The sequence below is a fragment of the Tursiops truncatus genome, chromosome 1, assembly GCF_011762595.2.
Source record: "Tursiops truncatus isolate mTurTru1 chromosome 1, mTurTru1.mat.Y, whole genome shotgun sequence".
Classification (NCBI taxonomy): Eukaryota; Metazoa; Chordata; class Mammalia; order Artiodactyla; family Delphinidae; genus Tursiops; species Tursiops truncatus.
The window spans coordinates 116,526,221-116,540,668 of record NC_047034.1 but is presented as its reverse complement, the minus strand read 5'-3'; the positions used below and the strand labels follow the sequence as shown (position 1 = coordinate 116,540,668).

The following is a 14,448-nucleotide window of genomic DNA, read 5'->3' as shown; positions in this document are numbered from 1 at the left end:
TTAAAGTGACTCATGGGCCCACAGTGGTTGAGGATCATTCCTAGGGCACAGTCATTTCATGATGTGATGGCAGAATAGCTTTTCTCTTAAAGGAATCATTCAGTTACAAAACCCTGAACCCGATCTTGAAGCCCATTTTCATTCAGACAGAAATATTTCAAGAGGTAGAAATCTGATAGATTTTTAAACAACACTGAGGACTATCTAAAAATAGGACAGTTTGATTTACAGAAGATTTGATACCTTCACAGGCTGTGACTGTGAAGGCTGTCTTTAAAGATGTTAAAATAGTACCACAATATGAAATGATGTATCTAATCTTTGTGAAAGCACAGAATGTTAGAGCTGGGAGGACCTCTAGGCAGCACTAACACAGGCTGCCTCATTTTACAGACAATCAACATGATGCTTATTGAGTATGTCACCGTGCCAGCTACCGTTCCAAGCAATTTATGTGCGTTATCACATTTTGTCCTCACAACCAATAGGCATTTTGATCATCTCTATTTTGTAATTGAAGAGGTTGAAGCTCAGAGAGGAGAAGTGACTCCATTAAAGTCATCTCACCAGATAAAGGTCCGGGGTGTGAACCTAGAACTCGATTCCTTTGGTCCAGGGTTCCTTTAATGGGAAAAGGAATACAGTTGTCACCCTTGTGGGGCCATAAGCCTCCTAGACATTGACTCTATTCAACAATTGCCTGTGATACTTCGCAAGGTTCTGTGGGGAGACCAACATAAATAAAGCAGTTTGTACTCTCTGTGAGTTTCTGTCTGGCAAAGGAAGGGAGAGAAAATGGGCAAATTGTGTGTCTGGAAATCAAGGGAAAAGAGAATTTTAAGATGTTTATCAGTGGTGTTAAATGCTACTAAAGAGTCAAAGACAGTAAAGACTAGAAGAAGGTCATTGAATAAGATGACAATTATGCAATCACTGTCGAACTTTAAAGATCAATTTCAGAGAGTGATGAGGGTAGGAGGTAGCTTGCAAGAGGCTAAGGAGTCAATAAAAGAGGAGGAAACGGAAATGGGCAGTTTCAGGCTACTGGAAAAAAGTGAAAGAATGTAAAGATAACTAGAGGATACAGACAACGGTGGAAATATTTTCATTTGGATGGGGAAGAGCTAAGCATGTTGTTTACAGAAGAGATGGTGCCAACAGAGAGGAATGAATTTAATGTGGACTAGAAAGAGAGGATCAAGTTTTTGGAGCAGGCAGGAAGAAAGGATCCATTCACCATTAAAGTATTTACTATTTCAGTCACTATTATAATGTAGACAACTTATAAACACAGTAGACAACTGTATTTGAGGCACTATGTTGGGCACTGTGGTAAGCAAAGCATACTCATATCCTGTAAAGTCTAATATGGAAGACAGACTTAAAGTAAACTACAGATGATAGATAGATAGGATAGGTGATAGCGACAGTAGATGGGTAGATGATAGGTAGATATAGATGATGGTTAGATATAGATGATAGATAATTGATAGATATGATAGATGATAAGAGATAGGTGAAAGATATAGACAATGGATATATAGATAATAGATGACAGATAGATAGATAGATTGATAGACAGACAGATAGATAGTAATTATATTCTGTGAAAAATGCTATGGAGGAAAACGCTGAGGTGCTATGAGAGCCAAAGCAGAGAAGTTAGCCTTAGGCTGACTAGTTGTATAGCATCTTCCAAATGAGAGAAAGGAGAGATGGAGGACAAAGGATGAAGATACACATATTTTGAAAATGTTGAGGAAAGAAGATAATCTTCACCTTCTTAGTGAATAATAGGAAGATGTAAATGCCTGTTAAAAGTGAGAGGAATAAGAGTATGTTTGAGGATTTATGGACAATGGGGAAATATATTAGAATCCATCCTTGGACATCGAATTTGGTATCAGCAAAAGAAGATTATCTGCCAAGAAGCATTAAAAGCTATTATGAAGTTAGATAGAAGCCCAGTTGGCTCGGTTTTCTGACCTTCGTATGGAATTCTTAGCTACCCAGACTAGATGCAAATCAAGTAAATGGTGGGTTGGGCAGAGAGCAGGCTGGTGGTTCTCATCACAGGCACAATAGAATTCTAAGGGTGCAAAGGATTCAGAGTTACTTGAAAGGGCCTGGTGTCCAGCTGGTCAGGAAGGTGAGTGGAGCCCGAAGGGAATGGACCTACTCGATGAGGTCACAGTGAGAACAGAGAACAAGGTGAGAAGAAGTGAGGTCAAGAGAAAAGAGCCAGGGAGAAGAAGAAGACGCGAGCAGGGTGGGAGAACAGACCCAAGTAATGATGAACTCTCAAGTTCATCCAGATCAAAGGCGAGCTGAAAGTGGGTTAGTGATGAAGGTTATTGGTGCTAAAGAGGTTTAGAGAACAGTGAGGCTGGGATGGGATGGGAATTAAGGCCTGCAAAGCTTTGTTGATGACGTTAGAACCTGTAGAATGCTGTCCCCTCTGCTTTGCCTTAGAGAAAATAAACTTTATGAGTTTTCCAAACCAGATACATATATTTGTAAATGTACAGTCAAATATGTGTGTGTGTGTGTGTGTGTGTGTGTGTGTGTGTGTGTGAACACACACACTAATATATATCTTAATTACCTGCAAGTGGTCTGGACGTCTCGGAGTGATGGCTAGTCCCCATACTTGTTGTTGGATTATGTTTTTTTGTTTGTTTTTTTTTTGCGGTACGCGGGCCTCTCACTGTTGTGGCCTCTCCCGTTGCGGAGCACAGGCTCCGGACGCACAGGGTCAGCGGCCATGGCTCACGGGCCCAGCTGCTCCATGGCATGTGGGATCTTCCCAGACTGGGGCACGAACCCATGTCCCTGCATCGGCAGGTGGACACTCAACCACTGCACCACCAGGGAAGCCCTGGATTATGTTTGATTCCAACCTTGATATGCTGGATGACACCCTGCAGATGTAACTCAGGAAGAGCTAACGGGATGAGTAACCTCCTCTCGTTATAAGTAGCATTTATCAAGCACCAACTTTTTTTGGCGGAGAGATGTGACAAGGGAGATTTGGGACAAAGGGACAGATTTCAGAAACTTTTCGAATGTAGACTCAACTTTTCAAAGTAGCTTATTGACTGGTCAGGAATGGAAGATGAGGAGGAGGGAGAGCAAAAGTAGAATGAGGCAGAGAGTTGGTTCTTATTTCCCCCCATTTTACAGATGAGGAAACTAAGACTCAGAGAAGTTAAGACTCACCCAGAACCACTGGACTAGTAAGTGGTAGAGCCAGGGGTTATTACTTGACCCATCTGTCCTGTGCCCTTCCCAGTACACCATGCTCCCTGTCCCACCGTTCTCTGCAAGACCTTTTCATGTTCCAAGTCACTTTGCTGAAGATACCAAGCTCAGCCTTCTGCTCTTCTTTTCCACACTTCCCCAGTGTTAGCAAAGGTAATCACACGTGCTTTCCCCTGCCTGAGCGAGGAGTCCAGCCCAGCGCCCCTGCAGGGGTGTTGACAGGCCTGGCTTGTAGCCCCCTCACACTGCTGTGATGCTGGGCTCACCTGTCGGCTTCCCCTTAGAGGGTGAGTTCTCTGATAGAAGACAGGGCCTCTGAATCTTTCGCTTCCCAGCTTTTAGCACAGTGTCTGACCCCAGTAGCTGCCCAACAGATGTTTGTCAAATGAAGAGCAGTATTAACAGGCCTCATGCTTAGTTCCAGGTTGCAGCCTACAGTTAACAAGATACAATAAAATGTCAGCCAAGGACACTAGAGCCTGCTCTACACCATTACTATTCAAAACACTGTTAAGTGTAATAGAAACTTACGTCCATGCATTTGTTTGTATTTGGGATCCAGCTAATTATCAACCTGACATCAGTATTTACTTGGGCTTTCTTTCTGAGTGCAGAATGTGCTCTAACACACCAGCTTTGCCGTTTTGTTCTTTTTGCCCTGAGGCCAGGCACCCTGCAAAGTCACATAGGAGGCAGGTCTTCTCCTGCAGAGCCCAGCTAATGAATCCAGGAGCTGTCCCCTGAGAGGGCTGCCCCAGAAGATAAAAAGCACGCTGGCAAAGGTGGCTCAGGCGGGCATGCTCAGGTGATGCACCTTGTTTCACTTCCACCTCAGAGAACACCGGGTACCAAGGAGAATGCGCGAGGGAGAATCCAGCCATGGACCCTGGGCTCGCAAATCTCCTGCAGGCTCTTCTTCCCCTTCCTTCGGTGCAGCGTTAAGGGAAGGGATGCACTGAGCTGGACGTTCCCAGTATCTACACTTCTCACAATATAGCACCTTTGGCCTCACATGGAAAACAATTTTAATCACATTGGTTGAGAATAAAGAATTTTCACTTTTTTTTTTTTGAAGGTTGACAGACCCTTTCGAAATGGAACCTCCTACCCCAGGCTGTCTTTTTGAATCACAGCACGCAGTATTGTGTATAGGTGTGTTCAGGGGTTGAGCCTTGAGTGGTGATACAGGAAAAATCAGTGAGATGACAGTAAATGTGACAGCTACTCATCTCTGTCAGCCGTCTCGTCACCAGAGAACACAGCCCACTTGTTCAGATATGTGGCACCTTGAAAGAGTTTTTCCCATGTAACAAATTATCCCAGAAGGATATCAAGGCTCCAGTGCTTTTCATTTAAAAGTCATAAGTGAAGGCCTCAAAGAAATGTCAGAGACAGTGTATGAAAATTCATACATCTCCTAGCAGTTTTTGTGCCTTCACGGCAGTGATAATAATCACTTTGTTCTCGGGTTTGGAGCCCTGGGAAGAATCAAACCATTGTGTAGATTACTTAAAATTCCGCTGTGCCTGCACCGTTTGCCCAAGAATGTTAAGAATTTGCAGCTGTCGCTCCCTCGAAAGGTTTCTAACTGGGGCAGTGGCTGCTGTTTCACACACAGCTGCGGTTAATTTGAGCTGAAGCTTTTTTAATTGCCTTTGTGTTGAGATTTATTAAATAACATTTTAGAGGAGCAAAAACTGTAATAGTCATATTAGTAGGTTGCTGAAGGAAGAAAATAATTGGAACGCAGCATTTTTGCCCTGTAAGCCAAGTCTGAAAATATCTTTCCCATGTGACTGGTTTCCAGCCATCCCAGCAAAAGAGTTTCTAGGTAAATCCGGCCACTGCAGGAGCCTAGCCCTTTGTTCCCCTTACTCCTTTATCTGGAAGCCCTTCTCCCCTGAGTGGCCTTCGCTTGTTTCCACTCTCCATTTCCATTATCTCAGGAGACAGGAGTCACAGTGCTTGGAGAAAACGTAACATCAGCTGGCAATCGGCCACTCCTGCTATATGGTCTGCATTGTTTTTGCAAGCCTTTGTAATTGCTGTTTTCCTACTACATCTAGGCCATCCATGACAATACTGTGAGGGGTCTGAACCCACCCCATTGGGCTGAGAGCAGCTGTACGGATGAGCAGAAGTCAGAAAACGTGCACCTTTCCTGGATTTCCTGCCAAGGCGCAGGAGAGGGAGTAAGAGGCCCTTCTACTGATGAGGGACCACAACTAATGCCCCTCAAGAGGGGTCTTGCCAATTGTTCTGAGAAAGGAGTTTTGAATATGAAGAGAGGCCAGCCAGGAAAATTGCAGAACAAGTTGTAAATCCTCATTGCTATGCTAAACACCTCAACTGTGTTTTACATTTCAGTTCAATATTTCCTTTTAACAGGGAATCCTCTAGGCATTAAGAAGCACCTACAGTGTACAGGGGCTGTGCTATAGGCACTGTGGGGCAGAAAGTCGAGTGGGAGACCTAGACCAAGCATAAGACAAGGCCAAGGGCATCCAAGCCCTGGTTACATCACTCACCCCAAGGGAGGTGAGGGGGACAAGCTGATGCCAGAAGGGGACAGCACTGGGTCCAGGCCTAAGGGATAAAGAGGACCTTGATAGTTAGAGGGGGAAGCAAAAGCCTTCCAGGCTGAGGACCCGAGAATAGCAAAAGCACATTGGAAAAGCATATCTTGATGTCTATGTTTCCTTTTATATAATTTTCTCAGAATGACATAGTTATAGACAGATTTAGTGGTTGCCAGAGGTTAGGGATGGAGAGGTTGTGTGTAGGAGAGAAGTGGGTGTGGCTATAAAAGGAAAACATGAGGGATTCTTGTGGTGATGGACATGTTCTATATCTTCATGGCATCAATGCTAATATTCTGGTTGTGATATTATGCTGTAGTTTTGCAAGATGTCACCACAAGGGAAAATTGGTAAAGGATACATGGGATCTCTCTATATTATTCTTACGAATGTGAATCTGCAATTATCTCAAAGTAAAGTTTTTTTAAAAAAGTATGTCTTGAGGAAGGAACAGTCTACAGTTGGACATAACAATGTTGGGTGAGGATAAGAAATGAAGAAAAATGTTGGAGAGGTTGGATGGAACTAGATTCTAGAAGCTAGAAATGCCACTCTAAGAAGTTGGGATTTCATTCTGTGAGGAATGGCAAGCCACTGAATGCTCTGAGCTGGGTGGTGACATGCTTTTCAGGCACATCATCCTGCTAGCAGGTCTGCTGGACCTCAAAGCCTCACCCATTGCCCAACGCAGAGGCAGGATGGCTGCCGTACACCGAGAGCATAAGGACCTGAACCATGGAGGTGAATCTGGGCGCAGCAGCCGCGAGAGGTGGGAACACCTCTGAGAGCCAGAGTCCAGGCTTCGAATCCTAGACTGCTACTTACTTGCTCTTGCCACCTAAGGCAGCTAACTTCCCAGTGCCTCCGCTTCCCCATCTGTAAAATGGGAATAATACCAGTGTCTGCCTCTCTTAAGATCATTTAAAATTAATATACACAAAATGCTTAGGGCAGTGACCAGTACAGTAAGCACTTGGCAAAGGTTAGCTATTATTATTTTCAAGATGTAAAAGCTTACAACTTAGCAACTAGTTGAACTTAGGGAGGGGCAAGGAAAGAGTCAAGATGTAATGTTCATCAAAGGACTATGGGAGATCATCAGTAATAATAGCTAGAAAACAACAGAAAAATTCATATTGAGGGACATTCTATAAAATAACTATTTATAATCTTCAGAAGTGTCAGGGAAACACAGAGGAACCGTTCCTTCGGGAAGAAGACCAAAAGGACATGACAACCAAAGGCAGCACATGATTCTGAACTTGATCCATCGGCTTCAGAGGACATTATTGAGATGACTGGGACAATTCCACCGAAATGTGAATGGGGTCTGAAGATGTAGTTATTTAGGAGAATGTGTTTGGTTCCTTGTCCGGAAGAAATGACATTAAAGTGTTCTGTAGCCATGAGGCATCAGGTTGGCCGCTGATTCTTAAATGTTTCAGAAAGTTCTTTGTATTCATAACTCTTCTGTAGGTTTGTGTTTGGAAATGAAAACAATTTTTTTATTGAAATATAGTTGATTTACAATGTTGTGCTAGCTTCAGGTGCACAGCACAGTGATTCAGTTATATATTTATCTTCTCTTTTTCAGATTCTTTTCTCTTATAGGTTATTATAAAATATTGAGTATAGTTCCTTGTGCTATACAGTAGGTCCTTGTTGGTTATCTATTTTATATATAGTAGTGTGTATATGTTAATCCCCAACTCCTAATTTATCCCCCTCCTCTTGCCGCTTTGGTAACCATAAATTTGAAAACAATTTATTTTAAAAGTAATGGCTAGCGGCCTTCCATGGTGGCGCAGTGGTTGAGAGTCTGCCTGCCGATGCAGGGGACACGGGTTCATGCCCTGATCCGGGAAGATCCCACATGTTGCGGAGCAGCTAGGCCCGTGAGTCATGGCCACTGAGCCTGCACGTCCGGAGCCTGTGCTCCACAATGGGAGAGGCCACAGCAGTGAGAGGCCCGCGTACCGCAAAAAAAAAAAAAAAAAAGTAATGGCTAGCATTTGTTGAACATTCACAGTGTATCAGGCACTGTGGTCCGTGCTTTGCACATGAGCGGATTCGGTGCCCCAGGAAACTTCTCTGACATGCATGTGTACCAAATTGGGATTGTGGACCCCTACTCTGCCCCCTGTAACAGCTGGAACTCCTCCCCACTAGACCAGCTATAGTGACTGCTGTGTTTTGTCTACAATACCATCTGCCGTCTATGGACAGTAAGCTTTTGAGGGCAAGGTCTGTGTCCCATTCTCCACTGTATCCACAGCTCTGGACATGCTCCCGGTAAATCATCACTGTTCAGTCCATGCTGGTGGATGAAGCACTGAGGCCTGCTCACCATGGTGACTATAGCCCAAAATGAGGCACCAGATTTGGGATGGATGTCTGATACACGACTTCTCTTCTAGGTGGCCCAGGCTCTGGCAAAGGCACACAGTGTGAAAAGCTGGTGGAAAAATATGGATTTACACATCTCTCGACTGGCAAGCTCCTGCGGAACGAGCTGTCATCAGAATCTGAAAGAAGCAAATTGATCAGAAACATCATGGAACGTGGAGAGCTAGTGCCCTCAGTAAGCAACAGCTGCCTTCTCTGGCTGGGGAGAGATTTGGGAGTGTTGCAATTAATCTAAGCTTCTGAAACAAAGAAACCCAAAAAGGACAATAGCTGTATTTCATTTCTTTCTTATGTAACAGTCCAGAGGTAGGCAGGAGGTCAGCAGCAGAGACCCATCTGCCAGACCAAGTTGTCCAGGCCCAGGTTCCTTCTGTCTTGTTGCTCTGCCAGCCCCTTGAATGTTACCTTGTTTCATATTTTCTTCTAATATGGGTCCCCGCTTTAGAGTTAAAATCTTCAAAGCAGAAGTGAGCTTGGTGCAGCAGAACTTAGAATTAGAACCCACTGGAAAATAAAAAACATTTTGGTCTAGTTCTGAGAGGTATAATGACATTAACTTGAAATTTAGTATCTTCCCTGTGTGGCTGAAGTAAAGAATATCCCTTTTGGGCTTCCCTGGTGGCGCAGTGGTTGAGAGTCCGCCTGCCGATGCAGGGGACACGGGTTTGTGCCTCGGTCCGGGAAGATCCCACATGCCGCGGAGCGGCTGGGCCCGTGAGCCATGACCGCTGAGACTGCATGTCTGGAGCCTGTGCTCCGCAATGGGAGAGGCCACAACAGTGAGAGGCCCGTGTACCGCAAAAAATATATATATATATCCCTTTTATTTACCTTTTTTTGTTTGTTTTCAAGTCACTGTCCATCTCTGAGAAGCTAGATGCCACTGGTATCAAAAAACATTCATCCCTTCCAGACTAGGTCCCACACTAGGCTCTGTAGTCAGGGCTCCTACAATGCAGCCCCTATTAGCTAACAGAGATTTATGCTTCCTCTTCAACCAGCTACAGTCTGTTTCCCACCTGGAAGCCAGAATGGTCCTCATGAAAGGAAACAGACCATTGCAGATGACTCTCAGTGGGCCTCCTTCTGCCCACTCTTTTCCCCACACAGTTTACTCTTTTCACAGCAGCCAGAGTGATTTCTTGAAAACATTTATCCCCTTCCCCAGAAGCTTCCAACAGCTCCTCACCACACTTAGAATGAAATCCAGAGTCCTTCCCGTGGCTCTGGACTCCAGCTTGCTCTCTGACGCTGTTTCCCCACCACTCTCACGTTTACTCTCAGCCAACCAGTCACTTCCTCATTTTTCCTCCCACAGGCCAGGCTGTTCCTGCCTCAGGGCCTTTGCACTTGCTTTTTCCTTAGCCAGAGCCCTCTTCCTTCATATATGCATATAGTTTGCTCCTTTACTTCATCCCGATCTCTACTTAAATATCACAATTTATCAAAGAGACCCTTGCTGAGCACCCCCTCTAAAATAGCACCTGTAACATTCTGCTTCTTCTGTCCTGCTTTAATTTCGCTCCTAGTAGTTCTCTCTAGCTGATTATTTCTATATATTTACTTGTTCGTCTATTATCTGTCTTTTTCACTAGAAGGTAAGCTTCATGCAGATTTAATTCGTTATTATCTAGGGATAGTTTCTGACCGCCCTTACGATGGCTGCACTCCCCAAGTCCCTGCCAAAAGTCAGAGGATGCCTGGGACCCAGAGAACACAAGGAATTCCCCCCAGTTTGGGCAGCTGGTGGCATTTTCCTACATCCATTCCTAAGCTTCCATGTATCCCTCCTTCCTTATTTTCCATGAGCGCAAGTTAAACCAAATCTTTTAACAGTGATATTGCTAGAAAGTGCTACTTCATATCTACTGAAAGTCTCCTCAAGTCAGTGCGTGTCAAATTTTATAAAATATTTACTGGAACAAATCAACAGTGAAGCACATTTTATACTGTGTTTTGTCTAGTTTTAAACTGGCATTAGGCCTAATTCAAGGAGTGCTACTGTATGAAATATAGCACTATATTTCACCTAATCTAAGATGTCATTATTTTTAGACACCTCAGTAAAATATAACCAATAAAAATATACCGGTAAGAAAAAAACACTATTAAACTATGACCCAGTACTGACTGTAAGGTACCTACCAATTCCATAAACATTAAAATGGGGGGAGGGTGAGATTTGGAGTTGATGAAATACAGTATATTGCTGCCTGCTGTTAATCTTTTTGAAACTAATTTTTATTAGAGTATAGTTGCTTTACACTGCTGTGTTAGTTTCTGCTGTACAGCAAAGTGAATCAGTTATACATATACATATATCCCCTCTTTTTTAGTTTTCCTTCCCACTTAGGTCACCACAGAGCGTTGAGTAGAGTTCCTTGTGCTATACAGTGGGTTCTCATTAGTTATCTATTTTATACATATTAGTGTATATATGTCAATTCCAGTCCCCCAATTCACCCCACTCCCGTCCCCTTCCCTCCTTGGTATCCATAAGTTTGTTCTCACCATCTTCCTGTTATCTCTCTCCCTCCCGTGATGGGATGGCTCGGGAGAACTGTGCTGACTCCAGTGTTGTTCTGTGGAAGAGCTCGCGTCCTGACTGCTCTCCCTCTGCTCCAGGGCATCGTTCTGGAGCTCCTGAAGGAGGCCATGATGGCCAACCTCAGAAACACCAAGGGTTTCCTGATTGATGGCTATCCTCAGGAAGTGAAGCAAGGGGAAGAGTTCGGACGTAGGGTGAGTGTTGTTATGGGGATCATAGCAGAAGAAAAGTAGGGGACATCATCGAGGCTGGGGGATAAATTCGAAGTCTATGCCTTCCTCAATTACATTAAATAAAACTTTCTATTACAAATGGCAGAAACTCAGCATACATGCCAAAAGAAGGGTGGAGGGTGGGAATGCTGGTGGTGGATTTATGGGTTCAAGTAACTAAAACTTCCAAGAGCAGCTCACACTTGGTTGGATCCACGTATTCAAATTTGTTCATCCGTGATCTGACGTTCTCCATCTCTTAGATATTCTTTCTTTGCGTCGGCCTCATTTTCTTCCTGTTACAGGTTTATATTCTACCATCTAAGTGATCTCACAGAAAAGTGTTTCTATTCTCCAGCAAAACACCCAGGATTTTGTTTCATAATCCTGGATTATCAGGTCCTGGGCTCATCACTGAACCAATCACTGTGGATATCCAGGAATATCCTGGTCCAGCCTGGAGGACCAGGGCAAGGATGGGAAGAAAGGAGGGAGAATGGGCACCACACCTGAACCATGAAAAGAAAGGGAAGGGAATTACCCAAAGAAGAATAGGATGCCCTTAGAAGAAGGCAAGGAGAAAGGTTGCTGGACAGGTAGAATCAGATATATGTACCCCTATGACCATCCCAGAATCAGATATATGTCCCACCCTCTTCACTAGGAGGCCACTCACAGGGGAAGAGCAGGAAGTAAAAAATATTGTTCCATCATTTATTGAGCCTACTCTGGGCTAAGTCCTGGGCTACACACTTTACACACATTATCTCTAATTTTACAAAGTCCAAGGAAGAGGGAAACAATTGTCCCCATTTATTAAACAAAGATTCCAGAGCCTACAAGAATTAATATTTATATAGAGATCTCTTTAGACTAGTTTTAAAAGCATTTTTATATATGTTATTTCATTTGATATATTTTTAATAACCTTTTAGATAGAGAGAGGAGGTATTTTCTTCATGGTAAAGGTGATGCGTTAAGCCCAGAGAGGTTACATGACTTGCCCACAGCCCCACAGCTAGTAAGTGCCAACTCACTGGTAAGTGACAACTACTGGTAGGACTAAGATTTGGGGGCCCTATCTCCATCCATCTCTAACACTGCAACGTTGATTAGGGGTAATGGTACTTGTGTGTTCCCTGGGAGTTAGTTTGACCTCCTTCTGAGTCTCTGTTTTAATTAATTTCCTTAGATGGTATCTAAATACTTAAAGGACAATTGCTCACCTTACCTTGCATTTCCTATTTGCAACCAGAGCCAGAGAAGAAATTCCCTGGCGCAGTTGCCAAGGGTGGGCCCTAACCCCCGGGACTGACTTTCTGAATCTCAACTCAGGAGCCTTTTTCAACAAGATGGGTGTAGGCAGGGAGAAATGGTTTTGTGTGGCAGCACCTGGGACTGTGGCAGTTCCAGGTGGTTCCTGATGGGCACTCATGTACCAGAAATCTACACAGCCTTCTCCCACCAAACAAACCACTTTAGGAGCTCAGACTTTTACATAATCAACTACTTTTTTACAAAATGGAATTGGGAGGATTGTTCTAGTTTTTTAAAAAATGATGGTAATATTTTATCATGTTCTGTATATTTACAGAACATAAAATTTACCATCTTAACCGATTTTAAGTGTACACTTCAGTCATGTTAAGTGTATTCATATTGTTGTGCAACCAATCTCCAGAACTCTTTTCAATTTGCAAAACTGAAACTCTACACTTATTAAACTCCCCATTTCCCTGTTCCCCGCCCCCTGACAACCACTGTTCCACTTTCTGTCATTATGAATTGACTACTCTACGTACCTCACACAAGTGGAATCAGACAGATTTGTCCTTTTGTCACTAGCTTATTTCATTTAGCATAATGTCCTCAAGGTTCATTCATGTTGTAGCATATGTTAAAATTTCCTTCCTTGTTAAAGATGAATAATATTTTGTTTATCCATTCATTCATTGATGGCCACTTGGGTTACTTCAACTTTTTGCCTATTGTAAATAATGGTGCTATGAATGTACATGTACAGATTGCTCTTCAAGACCCTGCTTTCAACTCTTTTGGGTATATACACAGAAGTGAAATTGCTAGATCATATGGTAATTCTATTTTTAATTTTTTGAGGAATCAATACATATGCATACATACTGCCAGCCATAGTGGCTGCACCATTTTACATTCCCACCAGCAGTGCATCATGGTTTCAGTTTCTCTACATCCTCGCCATCACTTATTGTCTGTTTTTTTGATAGTAACCATCCTAATGGGTGTGAAGTGGTATCTCATTGTGATTTGGGTTTGCATTTCCCTAATGATTAATGATGTTGAGCATCTTTTCATGTGCTTGTTGACCATTTGTATGTCTTTTTTGGAGAAATGTCTATTCAAGTCTTTTGCCCATTTTTTAACCAGGTTATTTGGTTTTTGTTGTTGCATTGTAGGAGTCTGGGGTATGTTCTGGATTTTAACCCCCTATCAGATATATGATTTGCTAATATTTTCTCCCATTACATAGGTTGCCTTTTTACTCTTGATTGTGTCCTTTGAGTCACAGAAGTTTTTAATTTTGATATAATCCAATTTATCTATTTTTGCTTTTGTTTCCTGTGCTTTTGGTATCATGTCCAAGAAATTATTATCAAATCCAGTGTCATGAAGTTTTTCCCCTGTTTTCTCTTAAGAATTTTGCAGTTTTCACTCTTACATTTAGGTCTTTAATCCATTTTGACCTAATTTTTGTAAGCAGTGTAATGTAAGGGTCCAACTCTATTCTTTGCATGGAGATCACCAGTTGTCCCAACACCACTGATTGAAAAGACTGTTTTTTCCCCATTGAGTGGTCTTGGACCCTTTTCAAAAATCATTTGACCGTGTATCCGAGAGTTCATTTTAGGGTTCCATATTATATTCCATTGGTCTAAGTTACTGACTTTATGCCAGTACCACACTGTTTTGATTGCTGTAGCTTTGTAATAGTTTTTAAATCAGGAAGTAAGAGCCCTCCAACTTTGTTCTTTTTCAAGGTTGCTTTGGCTATTCAGGGTCCCTTGAGATTCCACATGAATTTTAGGGTGGATATTTCTATTTCTGCAACAACAACAAAAAAATGTCATTGGAACTTTGATAGGGATTGCATTAAATCTGTAGATCACTTTTGTAGTATTGACATCTTAACAATATTAAGTATTCCGTGGATTGTCTTACATTTTTGTTTATTTTGATCTTCCAGCCAGTGTCCAGGCTGTAAATAAGTTTCCTGGGGATACTCTTGAACTGAGGAACAAGGGCATCTTTCCTGCACCACCTCTGAATTAGGGCCTCTGCAAGGCCGAGGGTGAGGGGAGATCCAGAGAAGAGGAAGGGGTGGTCGGGGCCCTTTAGGGGCTCCCTGCTTATTAGAAATTGGCAGTTGTGTGAACACGCCATTAAAACACAAGAGGGCAAAACC

General features: G+C 43.0%; 2 protein-coding genes across 5 annotated transcripts in view; one reads left to right on the top strand and one right to left on the bottom strand.

Moving 5' to 3' along the window:
* AK5 (adenylate kinase 5) overlaps positions 1–14,448 on the top strand; it is a 237,057-nt gene that overhangs the window by 197,920 nt on the left and 24,689 nt on the right. For all 4 annotated transcript variants that reach the window (XM_033864681.2, XM_073788205.1, XM_033864687.2 and 1 more), the window contains 2 exons: positions 8,258–8,421; positions 10,872–10,988. In XM_033864681.2, coding sequence (XP_033720572.1) covers positions 8,258–8,421; positions 10,872–10,988 — 281 coding nt within the window. The remainder of the gene's footprint in view (positions 1–8,257; positions 8,422–10,871; positions 10,989–14,448) is intronic.
* ZZZ3 (zinc finger ZZ-type containing 3) overlaps positions 7,351–14,448 on the bottom strand; it is a 138,430-nt gene continuing 131,332 nt past the window's right edge. The window contains exon 14 of the mRNA XM_073788198.1: positions 7,351–8,365. Coding sequence (XP_073644299.1) covers position 8,365 — 1 coding nt within the window. The 3' untranslated portion in view covers positions 7,351–8,364. The remainder of the gene's footprint in view (positions 8,366–14,448) is intronic.